Genomic DNA, 19105 nt, shown 5'->3' with positions numbered 1-19105 from the left:
AATCAATCCTAAAGGAAATCAACCCTGAATATTTATTGGAAGGACTGATGCTGAAGCTGAAGTTTCAATACACTGGCCATCTGATGCAGAGAGCCAACCCATTGGAAAAGACCCTGATGCTGGGAAATATTGAGGGCAGGAGGAGAAGGTGGCAACAGAGGATGAAATGGTTGGATGGCATCACTGACTCAATTGATATGAGTCTGAGCAAGCTCCGGGAGACGGTGAAGAACAGGGAAGCAAAGCCTGTTGTGCTGCAGTCCATGGGGTCACAAAGCGTCAGACATGATTTAGCAACTGAAAAACAGCAAATGAATAAAGTGAAATGAAAAACCACCCCAATGCATAGCTTTCCTTTTCCTCTTATCACTACTTTCCAGAATCCTATGTATGTATTTAATCTTCTTTCCTCTCATCTCCCAAACCCCCTTTCTCTATTATGTATTTGTTAGAATACTTGAACGTGATAAGCAAAAACAGTACTGCGTGGACTTCCCTGGTGGCCCAGTGGATAAGAGTCATCTTCCAAAGTAAAGAACACAGGTTTGATCTCTGGTCCAGGAAGATTCCACGTGCCGTGAAGCAACTAAACCCGTGTGCCACAGGTTCTGAAGCCCACGCACCTATTGCCTGTGCTCCACAGCAAGAGAAGCCCTTACACCCCAACTGGAGAGGAGCCCCCACTCTCTGAAACTAGAGAAGGCCTGCGTGCAGCAGCTAAGGCCCAGTGCAGCCAAAAAACAAATAAATTTTAAAACATAGTACTGCACATTCCAGTGACTGTAGAGTCTCACTGGAAACATTCCATCAGGCTAGAATTGATGGCCCCTGAACCTTAGGGAGATGAGCCATACAGTCAAGAAACTTGTTTTATCAAATGATTTATAGGCTAAGTGATTTGGAGAGACTTCTCAATGTCTCTCAGCTCCCTGCTCTTTAATCTGAGCACCACATAAGGAGTCAAAGTAATTCCAGCCATTGGATCGAGTCTTGGCTGTGTCTTTTGTCCTCCAACCTAATACAAAATCTTCTCTTGAAGATCATGAAGAAACTTCCCTCAAACTCAGTGTTGTCTGATTTCTATTATTCCACCCAGTGACTCATGTATGGTTTTGGAAGCTAGAAAGCTTCAATTGCTTTGTTTGATTCTTGTTTGGACCAAATGCTTTCAGGGAGGGGAGGTCTCACTTGGAGAAGCTAATCAGATATATAACTGAAATGACACACACACACACACACACAAAGTATGTATTTGTCCAGAAAAATCTTTATCTCTAGCCCCATTTCAAAACAAAGGAAAAGGGTATGGATGTTCATTGGAATGATGGCTGCTTATGGGGGTTCACTGACTGTTAATTCATCATTAACACTTAAAAGTAATACAAATGTGATGGGAGGGAGAGCTATGCCCAGAGACAGCCATCCGAGAGTTAGTCTCCTAGAAAATATGGAAATGATCAAATCCACGCCCAGGGTGATCTCATAGCACACTAACGTATGTGACCCCAGGGAATCAGCCCTGAAAAATAACATGTCACTTTCCTCTGGGAATGAAGAAGCCAGTGCTACGCAGAGGACAGTCCTCGAGGTCAGCACGTGCTTCCTGGATGTCTCTCTTGCCCTCCCCAACCAAGTTGGGCCATAACGTGTAGCTTGTGCACAATGTTATCTTTACTTTTTTTTTTCCCCATGCTTTTTTATGGTGGTAAAAAGTCATATAATATAAAATATACTTATTTTAACTGTATTTAACTGTACAGTTCAGTGGCACTAAGAACTTTCACATTGTTGTGGAGGTCTTACCATCATCCATCTCCCAAATTTTTCACCTCTCCTAAACTGAAACTCTGACCCATTAAACACTAACTCCCTATCCCCCACCCCACGCCTCTACTCCCCAGCCCCTGGCATCTACCAATGTACTTTCTGACTCAATGAATTTGTCTATTCTAGGTACCTCGTATGAGTGGAATCAAACCGTATTGGTGTGCACCTAATGTATATTGGAATGCATTTTAAGGTTAATTTATGTCCTACAGATTGTACCTTCTTTTTCTCCCCCTGTGGTAGGTTCTCATTAGTTACCTATTTTATACATGAAGTGAAGTGAAAGTCGCTCAGTTGTGTCCGACTCTTTGCGACCCCATGTACACAGTCCATGGAATTCTCCAGGCCAGAATACTGGAGTGGGTAGCCTTTCCCTTCTCCAGGGGATCTTCCCAACCCAGGGATCAAACCCAGGTCTCCCACATTGCAGGCGGATTCTTTACCATCTGAGCCACAAGAGAAGCCCTATGTATGTATTTTATCTATAGTGTATATATGTGCATATATATATATAAATCTTAATATCCCAATTTATCTCACCACTCTCTCTCCTCCCTTGGTGTCTATACGGTTGTTCTCTATGTCTGTGTCTCTACTTCTGCTTTGCAAAAAGGTTCTTCTGTACTATTTTTCTAGATTCCACATATACGTGCTAATATTTGTTTTGTTTGGCCAGTATGTAGCAAGTGTGTATTCATTTCCTGACCCTGTGCAGGGCACAGCAGATACCTGGGCACAGGACAGCCATGGTTTCTGGCCCTCGTGGAGCTTACAGTCAGTCTGGTGGAGAGGAAAAGGTGGCTGCACATGCCTGAGCATCTCTCTGGGCAGTGGTGGGAAGAGCTGTGTTCTTTAAGATGTCACGGGAGGCACAGATGAGCCAGACCCAAAGGATGGGGAGGAGTTAAAAGGGAGGGGTGTGTTCCCCAGAGATGGGGAGCATGTGGGCAGCCTTGCTCCCGGAACTGAAAGGTCAGAGCTGATGGCAGCCCTCTGAACTTGCTTTTCCCACAGTGAGGTCAAAGCTTCCTATAGAGAGCCCCACCAAAATTCCCCTCACCTCCTTCACAGTTTTGCTCAAACACTGCTTTCTTTAGGGGTTGTGAGGGTTGGTGGGGGGGGGGGCGGTCCTTGACTACTTAAAATTGCAACCTCCATCAGCTGCTCCTCACTCCCCTCTCTGCTTTATTTTTCTCCATATCACGAGTAACCTTCAGATGTAACTGATGTTCCACCTATTTGCTTGTTATCTCATCCCTCTCAGCGGAATATATGTGCAGTTTTCCTGAGAGTGAAGCCTCTGTCTGCTTCTTGCACTGCTCTATGCTTTCTCCCGGGCATAGAACAAGCACACAATAAGTATTTGTTGAATGACTGAATGAGATAGGAAAGATAGTCCAGGGCCAGGCAAGAAGAGTCATGTAAACCTTTTAAGAGGGTTGGCCTTCATCCTGAAGGGAAGGCCTTTGAAGGTCTTAAGCAGAAGAATGATATGGTCCAGTTTGCATCCGGAAAAAGCACCTAGGTTGCAGCACAGAGCATGGGCTGGCAAGCAAGTCCAGGATATATTTTGTCATGCTCTGTGGGGTGACAGCATTTGCATGTTGTAGCCACAGGAGATCAGAAAAGCCCCCGGACACCTCCACCAGCCCATTCTTCCTTCCCTCTCTGCTAGATTTGTTCAAATCACTCTTGCTAACACATCAAATACATTTTAAATTTGGAGATAAACTGAAGTTTTTATATAACTGTGTTTGCTGAAAGGCAGATTTAATAACTGTTCATGGAAGCTGTAGAAGTAGCAAAAAAATCTCATCAAAAAACGAGTTTGGGAAAAAAAGTTCAGGGCAGTCCATGATTTCGGCTCTGTATTTACCTGCTGTGTGACTTTGGGCAAGTTACTTAACCTCCAAGGGCCTCCAGTTCCTCATCTGCAAAATGGGACTAGCGATACATGCCTCACAGAGCCGTTGGGAGGATTATATAAAGTGACTGCTACCCAGCAATACAGTAAGGTGTCTTTTCCCAATTTCCCATCATGCCGACTCCAGGTGTGAATTCATAACAGCCTCAAGTTATCCTCCACACATATGAGCCCCCTGTCTCTTCCATGGTAAAAATAGGTGTTACTATTAGTGTTCCAACGATGAAGAATTGCTTTCTATAAATATTTGGGGATTTGGACTAGCTCTTGTCGCACTGTATATCATTCCTATGAACGCTGGGCTTTCTGCTTCTCTTCACAGGGAGCCCAGCAGTCCTTGGAGGCAGCAGCTCAGAAGACAGGAGAGCCTCAAAGTTGTATAAATAAAGGGCTGATATGTTCAAACAGAAAAGAATTTTACACGCGCAAGCTGCACCTCGACATGACGCCGTTCCTGAAGGTGATCTCACACTGAGAAGACGAGGGGTTTTATAGACACATACACAGGAATTCCAGTTAATACACTTCTGCATGGTACAAAAAAAACAGCTTTAGAAGTCCCTCAGAGTTCCTGCTTTATCAGAAAGGACAGAAAATAGGCAGCTTGTAGCAGAGGAAGATAGAACAAATTAGGACAGTAATCACAGGCAGCCATCGGGGACAAATCAGTTGGGTGTCTGGTTTGGTTGGTGGAGGACAGGGAAGAGAGAGGAGAAAGGATAACCTTGAACCACTCATAAAACAGGTAAATATAACTCATTTTATCTTGACAGTCGTTACAATAATTGTTACTGTTTTACCACTGTAAGTGGGTAGAGCTGATAATCCTACCATAGAGAAGGCTAGAAGGCAACTGCCAATCCTCTTCTGGATGTCTGACCCTGTTTTCCGCTCACTAGGAGTTCATTACTTTCCCAAGCTCAGCTTCAATTCAGCTAAGGGTACTGAGAGTTCCTGGGGTGGGGATGGCACTTGTCCATCTTTGCAATACACCCTCCTGCCCTGGGATCTAACAGCAACTAGCTCATGGAAGATGCTTCCTAAATGCTCCATAAGTGGATCCCTTTTTAATCCCACAATCCTCTGGCTTAAGAGCCTCTTTCTCCCCATTATTTGCCCCCCTCAGAGGTGAATGAACAAGAAATAAATGACCTTGGAGTGAAAGAAACTGATCAGGAACAAAGCAAGTCTTGGCCTGGAAGGATCTCAGATCCTTCATACTACCCTCAAAAAACAAGATCCCAGGTCCTTGATAAGAAGTGGTGACTAAGAAAGATAGAAACAAAGGTGAAGACGTCAAACACTCATGGGGCTCATGATGGGAGCCCTTCCCAGTGCTGTAGACTGGCAGGGACTTCCAAGTTCACGTGGGTCACCCTCCTAACCTCACTGGTCCAGAGTTCTTAGGTTCCAACTGCTTTGAGTGGTCCCAGTCCCAGCTCTGCCAGGTGGGGCTTTGATTTAGTCACGCATTTGCCCCAAACCTGTCTCTGTCCATGGCTGGGCTCTTCTTTCTGTTTCCTCTTAGATAGGCTCTTTCCCCATGGTTTCAAGATAGCCATGAGCTTCTGTTTTCTAAATCGCTGGCCCAGCTTGAGTGACATGGCCAGGCACAGATGAATCACCGTGGCCAGAGGAACGGAAGACACTGACTTTCCCAGCCTGGAGCCACAGGAACGCAGAGTGGGGAGGAGAGGAGTGTTTCCAAAAGGAAAACTTGAAAGTAGAAGAAGAGAATGGTTCTGGGAAGCAAAACTAAAGTATTGTGAAGTATTCCTAGAAGTATTCAAAATAATTACTTTGACTCATTACTCATCGTATGCCACCAAAACAATGTACCACAGTCTGGGTGGTTTAAACAACAGAAATTTATTTTCTCACAATTCTGGAGGCCAAAAGTCCAAACCCAAGGTGTCAGCAGAGTTGATTTATTCTGAAGTCTTCTCATTGCTCCAGATAGCCATCTTCTCTGCGTGTCTTTACGTGATCTTTCCTCTACACATGTCAGTGTCCTAATCTCTTGTTTAAAGACACCAGTCATATTGGCTTATAGACCATCCAAACAACTTCATTTTACCTCTTTAAATATCCTATCTCCAAACACAGTCACATTCTAGGGTGAAACTTCAACATACGAATTTCAGAGAAACACAATTCATCCCCAAACACTTATATTAATGAAACTATGTTTTTCTTTTCCTTAGCAATGCTTTAGTTTCCCTTAGGGCTTGAAGAATTATGGTTGATGCTTCCTGGGAGGTGATATCATCATTAGCACTATTCATTCATTCAACTCATAATGAGCATCCACTACCTACTATGTGTCCAGCACTTTCTGGGCCTTTGAGATGCATCTACAAACAAAACAGATAAAGCCTTGTCCAGGCAATGTATACGGTAAATTAATAACTACTATGTAAATAAGACAAGAACATATTTATGGAGCCTCCAGAAGCTGCAAGTGAGGGATTTTACAATTTTTTTGTATTTATTGTCCACAGTGCTTTCCTGTTACACGTTTTCATTCAGCAATTTTGGCACCATGTAATAGAAGGAAAGGCATTGTCATCCCCAAGGCCCACTTTCTAGTCCATCCTTTTCAGGACTCACAGAAATTATAACTCAGTCTGCTTCTGCATTAGACTGATGGGGACACTCTAGACTTTCTGACTCCCAGACCAGTCCTTGCCCCTCATACGACATCTTTTCTTGCAAATGTTCAGTGTTAACAGCTCTCCCTAGATAGACCTTCTGCTTGCTGATGTGGCAGCTGCCAGACTCTTAGGGGCTGCCTCGTAGAAAGACTCAAATCTCAGGATGGTACATCAAAGGATGGAAAGCTCAAATCAAGAAAGGCACACAGGCTGTTCAACTCAGTCTATACTTATCATCTCTGCACTTCCTGCCTAGTCACAAGGCATTTCATTCATTTTTGGCTGGTGCATATAGGAAGCAGTATACATTTCAGGGGATGAGGGTAAGAAATAAAAATATTGGAGCAGAAAAAGGAAATGGAAAGGGATATAAATAATCACAATTGCTAACATGAATGAACAATTGTTCTGTGCTAGGCTCTGTTATAAGTTTTACATGCAAGAACTCATTTAACTCACAAAGCGAATCTAAGAACGAGGTAGCATTATCCCATTTTACAGATGAGAAAAGTAAGGTCTTGAGAGGTGAAGTGACTTCTCAAATGTCACACAGTTGGTCAGGCAGCCCTGCTCCAGAGTCCATGTTTTGTTTATTTGTTTGTTTCTTGGGCACACACATGGCGTGAATAAACTAGTGCCCCCTGCAGTGAAAGTGTGGTCTTAACCAGTGGACCACCAGGGAAATCCTGGGACCCATGTTTTCAACCACTTCGCTATGAAACTTCCCTGCAGACCTCAGCTGAGTCCTATCCAATAAAAATCAGTGCCTACCAAATTAGATAAGCATCCAACACAGCTCCTTCTAGAAAATTCCATCCCTAAGCACTCATCCAGTCTTTTGCAGGAAGATTTTCTGATTCTGCGGGACTCTGCCATTCCTCTCTGTTTCACCTGCGTTCTGTGGAGTCAGCATAAAGCTTTCTCTCCCCCATGATCGCTCATTTCCCTTCAGACAGGATACATTGAGCATCCACTGTGTATCAGACACTGTTAGGCACTGAATGTACAGAGATGAAATATCGCCATCCCTGGCCTTCCAAGGAGTCTGTAATCTAAGAGGCAGATAAACAAAGAAGTGGAGAGTATCAGCACAGTTTTGTGCAGAGGTCGGCCCAGGTTGCTACAGGAGAGACTCCTTCATTTATTACACGTGGAATCCTCCTCAGATTCAAGAACCTCTTTATAACACTGAAGGCAATGCTGTCAGCCCATTTTATAGGATAATCTGTATCAGGCTTAGATTTGGGGAAACATAATCAATCCAGAGTCTGGGTTCACATAAAAATTGACCCATGTTTTTTCTTTTTAAATCTATTTTTTGTAAAAGAAATGGTAATTGATGAATAAATTAAGATAAAGATTTTTTTCCCCTGGGAATTTTAATAAATTATCAGGGTTAGGTCATGGGGAAGAAAATAGCAATAATGGCAATTAATGATAGAGACAGAATTGAATATGCTTATACTTGACATTGACATCGAAGGGTATGTACGTTATGCCCAGAAGATATGAAGAATGAGAAATAAGCCTTCGCCTCACAGCCATCACACAGGCAGACATCGCTTGGTGCCTTTGAATCCCGACAGAGGGACCTGCCTGAAATGGGGTACGCTGAGTTGTCCCCTGTCCTCGGATGGGAGTCAGGTGTTACTTGGATGTAACTTACGCAGGCAGGTGTGGGTACATCCCACCAAGAAGAGTCTGGCTGTCACTACCCTGAACCCTGTGGTCATGTGGGAAAGAGACAACATGGATTTCAGCGAGGAGAAGTAACAGCAAAACAATCCTGGGCTCAGGATGTTGTCCAGAGGTGGAGTGGGCCCCTGAGGAGGGAAGTTCCAGTGCCCAGAGTCATTGAAACCTGCTTTGTTGACCACCAGCAGACAAGCTGCAGATGAATCCCAAGCTGGTTTCCAGATGCGATGACCCCAGGACACTTGAAAATGATTTTGCCAGCAAGAATATTCAGGGCACTGAGTCTGTGACAGTTCCCAAAAAAAAAAAAACAAGCACAAATTAAGTGGACTCTTATCAGTATTAAAGTATCTGACCAGCAGTTGGGAAGCCCTGGGTGTTCTTGTACTCTGAGCAACCTTGTCACGCCTGTGGGACTCCTCTTCAGCTGCCTCTTCAGTAAGATGGAAATAATAATACCGGAACCTCCCTACCTACCTCTCAATGGTGAGGTGAGAATTAGATGAAATAATAATTTTCAAAGAGTGTTCACATCTATAAAGGATTCAGTTCACAAAGAAGAAAGAACTATTCACTGATCCCTGCTAAGAGCAGGCCTCCCACATATTAAACCTCATTTAATTTCCCGCACCCCCTTCCTGGGGGTGGTAGAGTTCACCACTGTGCAGATGAGGAAACTGAGGATTGGTGAGGGGAGCAAACCAAAGGGTGATGTAACTGGCGGGAGAGGGAGCTAGTTTTCAAAGCCACCAAACGCACAATTCCTCTTATTGATGAAGTTTATCTGTGCTGTTCCTGAGAAGAATTTAATTGTAAATCTTTGTTCAGGCTTTCAGTACCTGGAAGAGGAACAGAGATTTAATACTTTCATCTTAATAATGCAAGATACATTATGATTTTCATAAATCCATTCGCTTTATTGAAGAATGAATGTGAGATCTTTTTAATACATGAGAAAAGTTGAACGACCTTGCAGTTGAAACTCACAAATGAGACCCTGATTTCCTTCCAGCATCAATAAGACATTGAAATTGGTCATGTAGATGCATGTGTTAAATGATATGTTACAAAGAATTTCCAAATACATTTTCCTAATTTAGCTTTTCAAGAACTCTCTACAAAATGTATCATTACTCCCACTTCACAGATGGAGAGGCTGTGACCGGTCATACAGTGCGAGGCCAGCTGCAGCCCCACCTCTGGCTCCTGCTCCCCCATTCGCCCTGTAGTTCTTTCCCGGAGGCTGCCATGGGCCTAGAAGTACCATGCTCAGATAGGGGGCTGGGTGTGAGGGGAGAGGGCAGGGCCAATGGAAGGTTCTCCAAGAATAGCTGAGACCTTCAGGACACCTGGCCCAGCCCCTGTCTGTTGCAGAAACTGAGGCTCAGGAATAAGTACCTCCATGATCTGTAAGGCCTGAGATGTAGGATCCGAGCTTCAGCGCACAAGGTCTGAGTCCAGGGCCTGCATCCCAACCCCTCGGGCAACTGTCTCTCTTGTCTGGTTTTAGCGCTGCAGTTGTGTTTACCAGGTGTCTGTTACCATCCCCTCACCCGCACCCCTCCCCAGCTCTAGAATGCCACACTGTTGCCAGCACTCTTTCTAAATACAGCTCAGTCATGCCACTGGTTTGCTTGAAATTTCCTACCACGTCCCCATTGGCCTTCCGGTTAAATCCTGGCATCAAAAAATGTATTTCTTTTATATATAGAAAAATAGAGCAAACGAAAAATTTTTTAAAAAACTCCAGACTGCAATATGCAAGATCTGGCTGGCCAGAGTCTGATCCCCACTGTCTGGGCACTGAGGCCATGCCGACCATCCCCGGCGCCAGCACAGCCCCCTTGCTCCAAGGGAACTGCCCGCCTCCCCTTCCCCGCAGGACCCCAGCCTAATTTAGCTTCACCTCCCCTGAGGTCCTGCAGGAATCTCTCATATCACTACATTTATCATACTGCATGGCAATGGTGAGATTTCTTGTTTCTCTGCTGAGAAACAAGCTACTGAGCTTCTCACAGATTTTTCCAGCTCGGTGCCCCCAGTGCCCAGCACAGTCCCTTGCACACGACAGACACTCAATATATAGTCGTAAGCTGCATGAACAGATGAAGAGCGAACGACTTGGCCAGAATAACTGAGCTGGGATCTGAATTTTCTGTCTTTTGGTTTGTTTGCTCGCTTAACGAGTACTATTGCCTGTGTTTCAATCATTGCCTTTGTAACTCATTAAAAGCAATAGCATTTTATTTAGTTTTAGTTTTTTCAGTTCAAATCTTGAATTCAAAATATATTCAGGAGGTTTAAAATATTTAACTATAAAAGGGTATATCTCCCAGCTGGGCTCCCTCCCCATCAGACACCACTATGGCCTAGTTTCCTGTGTACCCTTCCTGGGGTAAAGACATATTTTATATATGTTTTCACATATTATACTGGAAGAGGAAATGGCAACCCACTCCAGTATTCTTGTCAGGAGAATCCCATGGACAAAGGAGCCTGATCCATAGGGTCAAAAAGAGTCGGTCAATACTGAAGTGACTTGGCAAGTTATGTATTATACACATTGCTTACGGTCTTACTTTTTTGTTTTACATAATATATCTTAGAGTTCTACTTCAATTCATTAAGAGATCCTTTTTAATGGTTGCATTGTATTCCATCGTGTAAATTGCCATGATTTACTTAATACCTCCCCAATTGACGAGGCATGTAAGTTGTTTCCAGTAGACTGCAATGAATGACCTCAGATATGTCTTTTCACATGTGTGTTCATATATGTAAAAAATGATAGGTTTTTGACACCTTTCTAAGCAACAGGCAGAATTTTTTTTCTTAAGGCCACACCACATGGCTTGTGGGGTCTTAGTTCCCAGACCAAGGATTGAGCCCACACTCCTGGCAGTGGAAGCAGGAAGTCCTAACCACTGGACAACCAGGGAACCCCCCCACCCAGAATTTCAAATTAAAACCATTTTTCTAACAGGGACTCATGAGAAAATTCTTTCCAAATCCCCAATTCTGTCTCCATCTCTCCATCTGTGAAAGGAGAAGAGTATTTCTTGCCCCTGAAAGCTCATAGCTGCTTGCTATTAAGACTGAAGGTTTATTCTTCTGGGCTTTGAAATTCTTCCAAAAGAGGAAGCTTGTTTTTCCCTTTTAATCCAATTTCCTGTTAGACTAAAAGGATTTATAAACAGGATTTTTTAAAATTTATCTCTTTTCTAGTCTTCTAACTTAGCAGTTTACTAGACTGAGGCAGGTTTTTCCTGCAATCTTTTTTTTTAAAAAAAACCTTTCCATTTACTCAGGGATGAATTTTTCTTTTTTTCTTTTTTTTACTGCATCAGGCCAAATCTGCTTTGTCTCCAAAAGGACACATGCAAAAGAAGGAAAGTTACTTACCTGCTGTACGTTTTCTTAGTCAGAATATCTTAGCAGCCACAAACACTAAGGTAACAGGTGAGAAGCACACAGGGTAAAAAGCCACCAAACAAGCAGAGAATGTCAAAACAAATTAGCAGATAATTGTCTCTTCTCAAAGCAGCTTAGGTATTTGATGATAAAGTGGAAAACTGACTGTCAGCTAAAGGGTGAGGAACTTGAGTCCCAGGGGAGGCTTCTAGGCCCTTCAGATTCCTTCTCCATGGCTGAAGTGAAGCTGTGTATTAAGCAGATTCAGGTGACAAAGGCCAAGAGCTGGCCTGATAGAACACTGGGGGCTTTACTTGAGTCATTGACTCTACCAGCCACATTTCCTTGGCAACTCAAGGACTGCTCTTCCTGCCCTCTAGAGAAGACCCATGGTTCTCAATCCTGGCTGCATATTGGAATCAGCCAAGAAGCCTTAAAAATGCTCTAGCTCCAGAAAGTCTGATTTTAATGTTTGAGGTTAGGGCCTAGGAATCTTCAATCCTAAAGGAAATGAGTCCTAAATATTCATTGGAAGGACTGATGCTGAAGCTGAAACTCCAATACTTTGGCCACCTGCTGGGAAGAGCCAACTCATTGAAAAAGACCTTGATGCTGGGACAGATTAAAGGCAACAGAGAAGAGGATGGCAGAGGATGAGATGGTTGGATGGCATCACCAATTCAATAGACATGAATTTGGGCAAACTCTGGGAGATGGTAAGGGACAGGGAAGCCTGGCATGTTACATTCCATGGGGTTGCAGAGTCAGACATGACTTGGAGACTGAACAACAACAACTGCCTAAGAATTTTTTTTTATAAGTTCCATAGATAATTCTAAGATGCAGCCAGTGTTGCTGCTGCTGCTGCTGCTAAGTTGCTTCAGTCGTGTCCGACTCTGTGCGACCCCACAGATGGCAGCCTACTATAGGCTCCTCTGTCTCTGGGATTCTCCAGGCAAGAACACTGGAGTAGGTTGCCATTTCCTTCTCCAATGCATGAAAGTGAAAAGTGAAAGTGAAGTCGCTCAGTCATGCCCGACTCTTAGCAACCCCATGGACTGCAGCCTACCAGGCTCCTCTGTCCATGGGATTTTCCAGGCAAGAGAACTGGAGTGGGGTGCCAGTGCCTTCTCCGCAGCCAGTGTTGAGGACCATCATTATAGAGATTTCTGGGTTGTGGGATTGCAAGCAGCTCTTATTAGTCAGAGAAAGAAGAAAGGGTTTCATGTGATAAGAAATCCAATCCATGGTTATCCTAGAAACCCTACAAGCCTGACTCTTTCACTCCCCTCACTTCAATCCCTCAGTACCTTCCATCTGTTTTCAAGGTAAGGACTAAGGTACTGAGAGTCTGACTTGTCCCCAGCCTTTCCACTTTGCCCCATCTCTGCAGTGGTCACACTGGAACCCCTTCGAGTCCCTGCGGGTACCTCGCTGCCTTCTGTCAGTCAATCTTTGCCAGCAACATTCTTTTCCCCAGGTATGCCAGGCATGGAGCACAGCTTGGACACGTAGACAAGCCTTCCCCAGAGAATGACAGATGAAGACAGTGCTCAAGGTCACTGCTATGCCCACCTGGCTCTTCAGGGCCATTCACCCTGGCAGCAGACTTCTTGGACACTTAAGTTAAACTGACAAAGGAGGAGAAGAGACCACTAAGAAAGCTGGATTCCTTGAGGCAAAGGGCATGGACCCTAGGAACACTTGCATTTATTGGGTCTTATGTGTCTTTTGTTGTTGTTACCTAACAGGCAAGTAGAGAAGAGATGGACGATCATGAGGAAGGCGGAGAACTCCTCAGAGAAAATCATACAGACGCTCAAGGTAGAGACAATTGGGTTGGGTTTTATCATAACTGATTACGATAATTGTGGGATGAATTGTTCCATTTCCTGTCAGGCCATGGGTTGGAAGTCAGAGTATAGACTCTGATGCACTGTTAATGCATCACAAGCCAACTGATTATGACATGCTTTTATGTCCTTGGACTTGAGAGATTTATTTCCTGCCAGCGGCTGCAGATTGATGGAAGGCAGTGGAGACTCTGGGGCCTTACAAAAAGACCCCACATGTGCATCTGCCTCTGGCTTCTCCTGCTTTCCCCAGCACTTGGGTATACAGGTGAGGGACCTGAGGTTCCCTGTCTGGAGGGACGACCTTACAACAAAGGTAGACCAGCATCTTTGGAAACCCAGCCCCTGACACCCACAGCTCTGGGTGACCAGAGCTGTTTGAATGTGACTTCCTCCAAAAACGATGCTGCATTTGATAATGATGATGACTCTGGGAAAGACTGGGCCCAGAACTAGGCTTTGGGGCATAGCTCATATTCTGATACCCTGAACTGGAAGCTCTTCCCTGCGGGGGAGCACCTGGGCTTGCTACAGAATGCTTCAGTTAGCTAGGCCCAGGTCCACAGAGGTGGTATTTATCTTGCAGGAGTGGAAACAGTTGTGTGAGAAACACTTGCATTCTCAAGGAGAGGATGCAGGGTCCGCCAGAATTGCTTTCGTGGATTGCTGTATAAAAGCGTCCAGCAGAGGGAGCAAGAAGGTGAAAGTGAAGTCGGCTCAGTCGTGTCCGACTCTTTGCGACCCCACGGACTGTAGCCCACCAGTCTCCTCCATCCATGGAATTTTCTAGACAAGAGTACTGGAGTGGGTTGCCATTTCCTTCTCCAGGGTATCTTCCCAACTCAGGGATCGAACCGGGGTCTCCCGCATGGCAGGCAGACACTTTACCATCTAAGCCACCAGGGAATCCCTAGAGGGAGCCAGAGGGGGCTGAAATCCCACCTCTGCTCTGTTCCCAGGCGCTCCACCCCTGGGTGCATCCACCCAGGGGAGGCTCCTTTCCCTACTGGGTCCTTCTACTGGGACACCTTTCTGTAAGTCACATAAGATTCTCTGGATAGCCGGCCAGCAGCAGATCTGAGCAGATGAGTGGAGAGCCTGGACTCTGGAGATGGACTACCTCTTTCTTATCCTCCCCATCAGTATCCTCAGTATCCTGTTTTCAGAGAGGAATACAGGACTGCCCTTGGACTTCCCTGGTGGTGCAGTGGTTAAGACTCCTAGCTCCCACTGCAGGGGGTGCGGGTTTGATCTCTGGTCGGGGAACTAAGATCCCACATGCTGCATGGCTTGACCAGAAAATTGTCAGGAAAAAAAAAAAAAAAACAGTACTGTCCTGCCCTCATAAGTTTGTATGAGGGATAAATGAAGTAATTCATGTACCATAGCCCTTTAATGAATATGAATCTCAACTTGGATATCTCAATGAATAACCATGTACCTTCTCACAGCCACATTTTCAGTTCAGTTCAGTCACTCAGTCATGTTCGACTCTTTGCAACCCCATGAATCGCAGCACGCCAGGCCTCCCCTGTGCATCACCAACTCCCAGAGTTCACTCAGACTCACGTCCATCGAGTCAGTGATGCCATCCAGCCATCTCATCCTCTGTCGTCCCCTTCTCCTCCTGCCCCCAATCCCTCCCAGCATCAGAGTCTTTTCCAATGAGTCAACTCTTTGCATGAGGTGGCCAAAGTACTAGAGTTTCAGCTTTAGCATCATTCCTTCCAAAGAAATCCCAGGGCTGATCTCTTTCAGAATGGACTGGTTGGATCTCCTTGCAGTCCAAGGGACTCTCAAGAGTCTTCTCCAACACCACAGTTCAAAAGCATCAATTCTTCAGCACTCAGCCTTCTTCACAGTCCAACTCTCACATCCATACATGACCACTGGAAAAACCATAGCCTTGACTAGACGGACCTTAGTCGGAAAAGTAATGTCTCTGCTTTTGAATATGCTATCTAGGTTGGTCATAACTTTTCTTCCAAGGAGTAAGCATCTTTTAATTTCATGGCTGCAGTCACCATCTGCAGTGATTTTGGAGCTCCAAAAAACAAAGTCTGACACTGTTTCCACTGTTTCCCCATCTATTTCCCATGAAGTGATGGGACCAGATGCCGTGATCTTTGTTTTCTGAATGTTGAGCTTTAAGCCAACTTTTTCACTCTGCTCTTTCACTTTCATCAAGAGGCTTTTTAGTTCCTCTTCACTTTCTGCCATAAGGGTGCTGTCAACTGCATATCTAAGGTTATTGATATTTCTCCCGGCAATCTTGATTCCAACTTGTGCTTCATCCAGCCCAGCGTTTCTCATGATGTACTCTACGTATAAGTTAAATAAGCAGGGTGACAATATACAGCCGTGACATACTCCTTTTCCTATTTGGAACCAGTCTGTTGTTCCATGTCCAGTTCTAACTGTTGCTTCCTGACCTGCATATAGGTTTCTCAAGAGGCTGGTCAGGTGGTCTGGTATTCCCATCTCTTTCAGAATTTTCCACAGTTTCTTGTGATCCACACAGTCAAAGGCTTTGGCATAGTCAATAAAGCAGAAATAGATGTTTTTCTGGAACTCTCTTGCTTTTTCAATGATCCAGAGGATGTTGGCAATTTGATCTCTGGTTCCTCTGCCTTTTCTAAAACCAGGTTGAACATCTGGAAGTTCACGGTTCATGTACTGCTGAAGCCTGGCTTGGAGAATGAAATGACGGCACAATTCTTTCTATCCTGTCTGGACCCTCCTAGGGTGAGAGACCATAGAGCTCACTGGAGATAAAAGTGCAAGTGATGGACTTGGGGGTTGCACCCTAACTTGATCTTTTTCTAGTTTATATCTTTGCTATTTTTTTCAAATGACACTCCACTCCTCAAATTAATTTTCATATTCATTATAATTTTATACTCATTTTAAAATTTTTCATTGCTTCTGAATATCAGACAATAAAATATTACAGTAGCCTGATCCCTGTGTTCAGTCAAACTTTTAAGCAAGGTTTCTGCTGACCTACATCTCCTGCCGCCTCAATTTTAAAAGCTGAGTAACAATAGCCAGGGAAATGTATTCCGGTCTTCAGATCCTCCATATCGTAAATCGCATATCCAGATTGTGAACACTGATGAGGCTCCAAGGTCTTGGCCAAGTGCAGTGGAGGTTTTACGCAGTGCAGAACATGGCCAAATCTAAGCAATGACCAAGTCAGTCAAAACAGATTTCCTGGGAGGGACAGGCCCCGGCTCAGTTCCATAAAGATTACTCAGACAGTCTTTAACCCAATGAAATATCACCACAGAAAATTAAAGAAAGCATTTGCCTGTCCCAAATGATAAATGCTAATGTTCAAAAAGGATTTCAAATCTTTGAAGGGAAAAAAAGGAGGGAATGCCAAGGAATTTTTTTAAACTATTTAAGGATCAGTTTTCCTCTCATAGGTCTTACAACTAATTGTCAGGATTTTTTTCCTCCTCTAAATTAAGTAGTGAGCTGCAAGATTAACTATAAGCAATGAGCCAGGGCCACATCCAGTGAGAATACCCCAAGTCTTGGACTTGCTGAGAACACAGCATGCAAGTTTTCACAAGACAGGTCAAATCAGCAACCCCCAAATCAGAGAGGGCTTGGGAAATAGCTCTTATTTTAAATATGAAACTTTTCTTTCTGCCTCTCTTTCTCATCCCCAAAGTCCAAGGAAGGAATAAAATTTCCATTCTTTTTTTTCTTTGTGGCTGCACTGGGTCTTCACTGCTGTTCATGGACTTTCTCTAGTTACGGTGCACAGGCTTCTCATTGTGGTGGCTTTTCTTGTAGCAAAGCAAGACCTTCAGTAGCTGTAGCCCAGGGACTCAATAGTTGTGACTTTCGGGCCCTAGAGGATGCAGGCTTCAGTGATTGTGGCACGTGGGCTCAGAGGAGCCCATGTGGGACATGGGCTTAATCGCTCTTCTGCATGTGGAATCTTCCCAGACCAGGGATTGAACCTGTGTCCCCTGCATAAGCAGGAAGATTCTTATCCACTGGACCACCAGGGAAGTCCAAAATTTCCATTCTTCTTTCAATTCTTGTTTATTTCCTAGGCCAGCTGCTCTCAAACTTCAGTGTGCCTCAGAACCATGTGGAAGACTTGTAAAAATAAAGATGTCTGGGCCTCCAGAGTTTCTGACTCACTAGAGCTGGGCTGAGGTCATAGCATTTACAATTTTATTAAGTTCCTCAGTGATTCTGAGGCTAGTGGTCCAGGGACCACACTTTGAGAACCACAATCTTGGGCCTTGCTTTGAGGATTTATCTCTCTGAATTTTGACAGTGATTCAGTTTAATCTGTTCTTTTGGTCATGATAGGAGTATGAACATTGGAGGGCTCTGTTTAGGCAGCATCACAATGATCAAGAGCATCTATTATTGTGAATTCCATGGTGGTCTAGCAGTTGGGACCGTGGGCCATGGGCCGTGGGCCTGGGTTTAATTCCTGGCCAGGGAACTAGGATCCTGCAAGTCTCATAGTACAGCCAAAAGAAAAAAGAGCACCAATTATCAAATCTGAGTCCCAGGGTTCAAATCCTGGCTCCACCATTTACTAACTGTGCAGCTTTGAGTAAGTTACTAAACTTCTCTGGGTATCTTTTCTCTTCATCTGTAAAACGGGGATACTATAGTACTTCTCTTGTGGGGTGGTTGTGACATACATGAGTTAATACATATAGTGTGCTTGCAAGAATGCTCGGCACACAGTGAGTACTCACTGAAGGTTAGATACCAGTCTACTTCTTAAATACTTTATTTTAGTAGCCCTATCAGGAAAGACTTGTTCTCGGTTTAATGTGATGTAACACAATGACTTACTTACTTTCCAAATCCGTCTCATTTGCAGGGAGGCAGGGTTGCTGGCGGGTTGCTGGCTCTCAGGGGCTGACTGAGTCCTCTTTGAGAGTCCTTCTTCTGCTGAGGTCCAGGGCCAGGTAGCAGACCCAGTCTGAATGAGGTCATGTTGCAGTCGTGACAGAACCCCTCGGAATGTGGCAGATCTCAAAATAGTCTCAGGAGATTTGAAAGATCTGGGGAGCCCTGCATGAGTGCAGGGGTTCCCCAATGGCTAGCCTGAAACAATACAGGGTGGGAGACAAAAGGCAGATCTGGCAGAAAGCCTTAGAGACCAACCATTTCTATTTTACCAGGAAAAAAGGCTCAGAGCATCATTGCTGTCATGCAAGAGACAGACGTGCAGTAGTTAGGATGTTGGTTCTAACAAAGACCAAAACAAAGTGACTTCAAACAAGAGGGAAGGTTTATTTCTCTCTCAGGGAAGAATCTGAGCTGGCAGGCAGGGGGTGGGACAGCTCCGCTCCACAGGGCTGTCCAGGGACACAGGCTCTTTCTTATCATCTCTCTGGCACTCAGAGCTGGCTCAGCTTCCCCCTCACCCTGCAGGACACAGGAGGGAAAGGCTCAGCTGCCTTGTAAGAGCCTAATTCAGGAATTGCACCTCTTCCACCTCTGCTCATATCCCGCTGGCTTACCTGGCTACAAGTGAGGTTAGGGAATGAAATGTCTTGCTGTGTGTTCATGTGTCAAGCTAAAATGTGAGGGGGTCTGCCACCCAAACACAGGGCAGAATCGACATTAGGTGAGACTTAGCATCTCTGCCAAGGTGGGTAGATGGCTCTGTCTGGCAGATGCTACCACTTCCCCTACCTCACGGACTCAGAGTCACCATGGTGGGCCATTTCTCTCTTCCTTTTTTTTTTTTT

General features: G+C 44.6%; 1 protein-coding gene across 6 annotated transcripts in view; it reads left to right on the top strand.

The window, feature by feature from the left end:
* The window catches only part of KIAA2012 (KIAA2012 ortholog), a 135060-nt gene that overhangs the window by 72944 nt on the left and 43011 nt on the right, over positions 1 to 19105 (top strand). For all 6 annotated transcript variants that reach the window (XM_040228786.1, XM_040228785.1, XM_040228782.1 and 3 more), the window contains 2 exons: positions 4074 to 4211; positions 13263 to 13335. In XM_040228786.1, the coding sequence (XP_040084720.1) occupies positions 4074 to 4211; positions 13263 to 13335 (211 nt within the window). The remainder of the gene's footprint in view (positions 1 to 4073; positions 4212 to 13262; positions 13336 to 19105) is intronic.

The sequence above is a fragment of the Oryx dammah genome, unplaced genomic scaffold, assembly GCF_014754425.2.
Source record: "Oryx dammah isolate SB20612 unplaced genomic scaffold, SCBI_Odam_1.1 HiC_scaffold_27, whole genome shotgun sequence".
NCBI lineage: Eukaryota > Metazoa > Chordata > Mammalia > Artiodactyla > Bovidae > Oryx > Oryx dammah.
Note: the sequence above shows the minus strand (reverse complement) of the source record. Positions and strands in the feature narration are given on the sequence as shown.